Below are 6729 nucleotides of genomic sequence, written 5' to 3' on the forward strand. Positions count from 1 at the left end.
ATGACAATGTAGAGCAGCCTCTTTGCCCCCTGCAAGCCCTGTGGTCCCTCAGGCCATGGTGGGGTCAGAGCAGGGTGGGCTCTACCCAACCAGCACGTCTGGGGTCAGCTGCCCTGTCCCACCAGAGCACACTTGGTGTCTTGGGGCAGGAGCTGGCTGGGGAGCCCCAGCACGGGAAAGATGTGGCTTCAGGACTGGGGGTGAAAGGGGCCGGGACCGACTTTACCCTGCACATCATGCAGTGCTGCTGCTCAGGGCAAGCCAGACAGGAGCCAGAGGGGTGGGAGATGTGTCCTGCACTGGTAACACCCATCCTCTCTCCTCACAGGCCAGGATGTCTCCTCGGATCTAGCCAGGGAGGGCAGAGCAGTGCTGGAGATCCCTGTCCCAAGTGACAGTGGGACTGAGGTAGAGGAGCTGCTGCGAGGATGTCTGAAGCCAAGACCCTGATCTCCTCTTGCCTCATGCTTTCCTTGCTCTCCTTGCACTGGGCTTTGCTCCAGCTGGGCCAGGCTTTTCCCAGCACCTCTGACTACCTCCAGCGGGGCTGGCAACGGCTGCTGGAGGAAGGGGAGGGCTGCGCCGAGTGCCAGCCGGAGGAGTGCCCGACACCGCGCGGGTGTCTGGCTGGCACGGTGCAGGATGCCTGCGACTGCTGCTGGGAGTGCGCCAACCTGGAGGGGCAGATCTGCGACCTGGACAACACCAACCACTTCTATGGCAAGTGCGGGGAGCACCTGGAGTGCCGGCTGGATGCCGGGGACCTGCGGCATGGAGAGGTTCCTGAGCCCCAGTGCGCCTGCCTCTCCCACATGGCTCTCTGTGGCTCCGATGGCAAAACCTACGCCCAGATCTGCAGGTTCCTGGAGGTCGCCCGAGCACACCCTGATGCCAACCTCACCGTGGCCCATGAGGGTCCCTGCGAGTCAGGTAGAGCCCCAGGAGCAGCTGTGTGAGCAGCAGGATGGAGGCTGTGGTTCTTGGGAAGGGGGTCTGGTTTAAGTATTTCATCTGGCAGCAACCCCACAGTGTCCGCCGGGACACATTAGCACGGGGGGCTGCTCCTTGCAGTGGCAGGTCCCTCACCCTGTTCCCCCACACTGCTGCTCTGTGGCAGCCCCTGCAGATCCAGCTCCTGGAGAAGTCTGGGAGCAGCCTTGCCAAGTGGGAGTGGGGTTTATGGGAAGCAGCAGATCCTGGTGGAGCATATGGGGAAGTTCCAGGGAACTGTTAGCAAATTCTTGGCTGCGGTGCTGGGTTCACGCTGGCCTGGTGCTCCCAAGAAATGTGCTGCTTCCTGCAAATGGAAACCTGGGTCGGTTTGACTTCTCTATGTGATTTACCTCTCCCATCTGAAACCTGGCTGGCTGGGCAGGCAGTGATGGGGAGGCCATGCTCCAGCCTGTCCAGCCCAGCACAGGTCACCCAAGGCTGCCACCGCAACCCAAGGGATATTGACTTTATGTTCTGTAGATCATCAAATCCTTGAGGCTTTGCCCCATATGTATTTGGAGGTGGAGGCCTTCTCTTAACCTCACGGTTTGGGACAGATCCTGGAGTGGTGTGTGTAGGAACCATAGTCCTCACTCCATCCCTCCAGGAAAGGGATGTGAGACCTGGAGGTATCAGCTCCATACAGTAGCCGGGGACCTGCTGGCTCCCTTGATCAGTGGCACGAGCCCTGTGCCAGAACAGAGACCTTGTTTGGCTTGGAAGGTCATCCACCTCAGCCATTCTCACCAGCCTTGGGCTGCATAAGTGTTTCTCTGCCTTTTCCCTCCAGGAAGAGCATGCTCTGAATGTGCAGGAGAGCTTTGCTTTGTAGTGTTGCTGCGTAGCTCTGACCATCACTGCACAGGCAGGGAAAGTAAGGCCAGGAGGGGTGGTAACCCCTGTGGACTGGGGGGGCTGGGGAGGGAGTCCCCGGTGTTGGCTGCAAGGAGGGACCATGTCCTAGCTCCAAGGTGAGGGTCTGCCATGGGTGGGAGAAGAGAGGGGCATGGGAAAGATCCCAGCATCTCTGCATGAGCCAAATGCTGCCACCTCAGAGGGGACCAGCCCAGGAGAGCCCATGGGACCTGCTGAGGGTGGGACCTCTTCTGAGCCCACCTTGCTCTCCTGTCCCTGTTCCCCAGAACCCCAGATCACCTCTCCTCCATATGACACGTGGAACATCACCGGGCAGGACGTCATCTTTGGCTGTGAGGTCTTTGCCTACCCCATGGCATCCATTGAGTGGAGGAAGGATGGCACGGAGATGCTGCTGCCTGGAGATGATCCCCACATCTCTGTCCAGGTGAGCAGTGTGCCTAGGGTGTTAGACATGGTCCCCGGGTGACCCAGCCCTTGCCAGAGCTTGTGGGCTATCAGACCTGAGGGTGGTCAGGTAACCAAGCCTGACTGCCTGGCCATGAGAAGTGTTGATTGAAGCCTGCACACCATGGGGACTGGCTGAGTGTCTGGATGGTAGGAGCTATCAGCATAGCTCTTGTCTGCAATTTTTCTCTACTAGTTTTTGAACTTCATAACTCTTAGGACCTGCAGAGTCCTGCAGCAGGGAGTTTCCCACCTTCCTGCCTTCAGTTTGCTCTGCCTGCTGGCTCCATTCACCAGGGGTCAGCATCCAAATATAGTGCCCAGACGGTGTACCCAGCTATTAGAGGGTATGGGCAGAGGCACACATGAATGGTAGCCAGGCATCACTGGGGAGGAAACTGGTGGAATGGATGTGGGGAGCCAGGGGAGCAGGTGGGACCTGGCACTGTTGCTGGTAATGTGCTGGTCCCCTTCCATCTTTCTGCCCTTCATACTGTCACAGGGTCTGGTCAAGGACCCCACGCAGGACAACCCTGCATGGCTGGAGGAGACTCAGCTGTCCTCCACCCCTGGCCACCACAGCATAATAGCAGCCTGCAAACACAGCAGCAGCTGGGTCAGGAGGTTATTTCTTGCTGGGGACATGGAAAATAGCATGGTTGGTGCCAGAGCAATCCTGGGACCACACTGCCTGCCAGAACAGGCGATATGCGGCTCCTCTGATCCATCCTCAGCTAGCTTTTCCCATGGCACAGATGCCCCCTCACTTCTGCCACCCTGCAGAGCATCCATCAGTGCCGACGTCCTCCTGCTGTTTGGGGACCACAGGGGGACAGCTGAGAGTCCAGTCACGTCTGCAGAGTCCTGCTCCAAGCAGGGTCCTAGGCCCTCCTGAGGGCAAGAAGATGCCCATTACCATCTCCTCCCCTGGGTAGTGAGAAAATGGGGGACCGGCATCCAGGGAATCTGTGCTTGTCACCGAAATGGTACTTCCGGAGGTGGGGCCAGGAGTTTCCCTGTGTTCACTTCCCGCTTCCCGTCCGTCCCAGCCCCGTGTGGGGTTTTCCTGGCCCCAGCACTAACCAGAATCCCCCCTTTTGCAGTTCAGAGGCGGCCCCCAGAAATACGAAGTGACAGGCTGGCTGCAGATCCAGGGCGTGCGAGAGACAGACGAAGGCACCTACCGCTGCTTCGCCAGGAACAGGGTCGGGGAGGCGATGGCGTTAGCCAGCCTGACCGTCCTCACGCCGGGTGAGCACCATGTCCCTGTCCCTGTGCTCTCACAGGCATGGGAGAGAGGATGCTTTGGCAGGGTGCGCTGGTGTGGTGGGAGCTGCTGGAGCACAGGGCTGTGCGTGGTTTGGGTTTGGTTCTGGTGGGAATGGGGACGGGCACTGCAGGGGTCAATGTCACATTGTCCCATGTTGCCGTTTCAGACCAGCTCAACCTGACACGCTTTTCCCTGCCGAAGCCTCACACCACCCCAGAGGACTATGGAGAGAGCGAGGAGGACTATTACTAGCCCAGAGGTGGATGTCTGGCTGCAGAGATCACCTTGCCCATAGTGGCCATTCCCAGGGGCGGGGACATCTCCAGAGCAAGCGCATCTCAGCCCAAAACTCCTCTGAACAGTCCTGGCACAGCAGCCTCTTTTGCTGGGGTGGGGACAGGGTGACACAGCCCTTTGCTGGGGTGCTCAGGGAGGGGACACTGGCTGGTTGGTGGCACAGGGCTTGGACCAGGGGTGGGTCTGTCCTCCAGCACTGAGCGGGGACAGGGTGGCAGGTGGGATGCTGTGGCGACAGCCATGCTGTGTGTGATGAGGACTTGGTGCTGGGGGTAGAGGCACCCCCCATGAGAGAGGGAAGCCAGGGCGATGGAGTTTCTGCCCTGCGTGGAGCATTTTGGGGAAACCAGAGCGGAGGGATGGGACCTGGCTGGGACACCCAGTGCTTCAGCCCTATGTCCCCCAAGCACAGGGACAGCCAGGCATCTCCCCTGGATCCAGGGAACCTGCTGCCAAAACATCCTTCTCTTCTGTTTTGTTTTTAGCCAGAAAAATAGTGATTTGAGGAAGCCAGACACTTGTGGTTTTCAGTGCTGTCTTTTCTCCAGCCCAGCTGCCCATGTGGTCAGAAACACACTGGCCTTTTTCAACTGACTTTGTTCTTTCCCTTCCACATAGCTCTCTATTTTGCTATTTCAGTTGTTAGTTAAATACACATGTGAGTCAAAGCCAGCACAGACCAGCTGACAGTCCCCTGCATCCCCAAAGATTATTCTGGAGCTGGGGCATGGTGCAAACACTGTGGATGATACCTTGTCCATTGTGGGGGTGCTTGGGTTGAGGAGCCCTCCTGCCCATCCTGGTGCTCACAGCTGGTCCCAGTGTGGCTCCTGCCCCTTTTGCCCCACATGGGTATCCCCAGCAGTCCATCCCCTGTGCCATGGGGATGCATCAAGCTGGCTCATTGCACCCCCATCAGTTTGGGTCCCATCCCACCTTGGTCCATCTTCATCTTGGAGTCCTGTACCCCATGACACCAGGCCTCCACCCGGGTGGCCACAGCATGGATGGGGCAGAGCAGCTCTGTGCCTGGCCTGGTGATTTGGAACAAACTGTTATCGTGGGAAGGAAGCCCGAAGATGCTCCATGCTGGAGAGGGCTGTCAGGACCCCTTCCCATGCACATCCCAGGGCTGAGAGCTCACACTCAAGGGGAGCTTTGCCCCCCCCCCCCCCCCCCCCAAACCAGTAGTGTTTACAAGACTTCTGGGACTCAAAACTTCCCTGTGGATTAAACTGCTCCTGGTCCCAGCTCCAGGGAGGTCCAGAGCTGTGGCAAGGAGCCAGACCCTTGGAGGAAGAAGCTGGCCAGTCCCAAGGCAGGAGCAGGCAGGATGCAACGAGGCTGGCGGCTTGGGTGCCGGGCTGTTCTTCTTCCCTTGTCTTTGCTTTTCTTCTCTTCCTCCTTCTCTGGAGAGCTGGCTCAGATGGTGCAATTACAGCATCAAAACCTGCACAAGCAAATAAAAGGGATTTGTCTGGAGTTGGCAGCAGAGCAGAATTCCTGCAGCCAGTGAGGCTGGGCCAGCCCGGGCCCCTGTGTTGCTGCTTGATGGGGCACAGCCGGCAGCACTGCTGCCCTGCCTGCCTGTTCTCTTCGGGAGCAAACCCACTCTCAGCTGTGGAAACGCACAAGCCACCAATGCCTCAGTTTCTCTTTCCATCTAACAGCGCAATAGCATCCTCCTAGGGCTGCTACGTCAGAGGGCGTTCAGGAGCAACCAGGGACAGAAACGTGCTTTTATTGTGCCTTTTGGGGGGCTCAAAATCTGCTTTGGGGAGAGCCAGAGCATTTTCACCCATTCTGATTCCCCTCCCTGTTTCACACATAAACGGGTTGGTGGAACTGGGCCATGATGAGGCTGCCACGGGGAAACCTGAGAGTGTCCGGGAGCTTCAGCATAGAGAGCTGCTCGCTGGGCTCCCTGCTGGTGCCCAGGGCTGGCTCCCGGCCAGGGCTGCCATGCCAACCCTCCCCAGAGCCAGGCTCACCCTGCTTGCATCGGCATGAAGCCAGGTTGTGACGGATGTGGGTGCAGTGCTGGGCTGGCTGGGGGATGTTGCACCCCCAAACCTGGCTCTCCATGTGCTCTGCAGCACGATGCCCTACCTGGGCATGTGTGGGCATCTGCATTTTGGTCTCAGTCCTCTCCTCCTCTAAGCTCCACACACAGTCCCTGTGGTACCCCACAGGTACCTGGCAGGGGATGCTGTTGGCTCGTGTTCCTGCCCTGTAGGGAGGGCAGTGGGGACATGGTGGTTGAGAGAGTGGGGAATTTGAGCAAGAGCCTTTGGCCAAAATTAAGCAAGCTGGGGGTTATGTCACCCAGTTTGCTCAGATCCTGGTGCACCAGGGCGCTGTTTGAGTTGCAGGCTTGCAGATTGGCCAGTATTGGGACTTTAATCCCCCCAAAACAAGGGGCAGCAGAATGGCCCCTGGGTCAAGGTGGGGGCTGGTGTTCCTCCACCCCAGCTCCCAGTCTTGCCATTTCCAGCCACTTAAAAATTAAAGGAGCCAATATTGCTGCACAGCTGGAATCGGTCACTGCCACAGAGCTTAATTGAGGTTATTTGTTGGCTCAAAAAATGTTTGGTCAGCTCTGCTGCCAGCTGCTCTGATGCTTCCCACAGCCCCTGCCCTGAGGAAAGCATCCCCCCAGGCTCTGCACATGCTCTTCTCAGCTCCAGGCACATGGAGGGTCCCAAGACCCAGCCAAACCTCGTGTAAGTGTGGGGATAGAGTGCCCTGATGACATGCAGCACCAAGTCCCTTTGCCAGCCAGTCTTTGGGGTCGTTGCTTTCTGCTGGTGGAGGGGATCAAGCAGACCCTGCCAGCCCAGCTGCCC

The 6729-nt window shown here is 58.3% G+C and overlaps 1 protein-coding gene across 1 annotated transcript; it reads left to right on the top strand.

The window, feature by feature from the left end:
- Nucleotides 1-310: 310 nt before the first annotated feature.
- Nucleotides 311-4398, top strand: KAZALD1 (Kazal type serine peptidase inhibitor domain 1). Its single transcript, XM_061458881.1, has 4 exons — nucleotides 311-930; nucleotides 2136-2296; nucleotides 3420-3567; nucleotides 3753-4398. The coding sequence occupies exons 1-4, from the start codon at nucleotides 429-431 to the stop codon at nucleotides 3836-3838; spliced, it is 897 nt and encodes a 298-aa protein (XP_061314865.1). The 5' UTR covers nucleotides 311-428; the 3' UTR covers nucleotides 3839-4398.
- The last annotated feature ends 2331 nt before the right edge of the window (nucleotides 4399-6729 follow it).

The sequence above is a fragment of the Pezoporus flaviventris genome, unplaced genomic scaffold (assembly GCF_033815535.1).
Source record: "Pezoporus flaviventris isolate CSIRO_AGI_PZ_B2104156 unplaced genomic scaffold, CSIRO_AGI_Pfla_v1 ptg000029l, whole genome shotgun sequence".
NCBI classification, from domain to species: domain Eukaryota; kingdom Metazoa; phylum Chordata; class Aves; order Psittaciformes; family Psittacidae; genus Pezoporus; species Pezoporus flaviventris.

Bases quoted from the DNA above. Each gene is read 5' to 3' on its own strand.
- KAZALD1 (XM_061458881.1), top strand. From the start codon at position 429: ATGTCTGAAGCCAAGACCCTGATCTCCTCTTGCCTCATGCTTTCCTTG. The intron at 931-2,135 runs GTAGAGCCCCAG...CCTGTTCCCCAG, and splicing joins TGAGGGTCCCTGCGAGTCAG to AACCCCAGATCACCTCTCCT. The intron at 3,568-3,752 runs GTGAGCACCATG...TTGCCGTTTCAG, and splicing joins CCTGACCGTCCTCACGCCGG to ACCAGCTCAACCTGACACGC.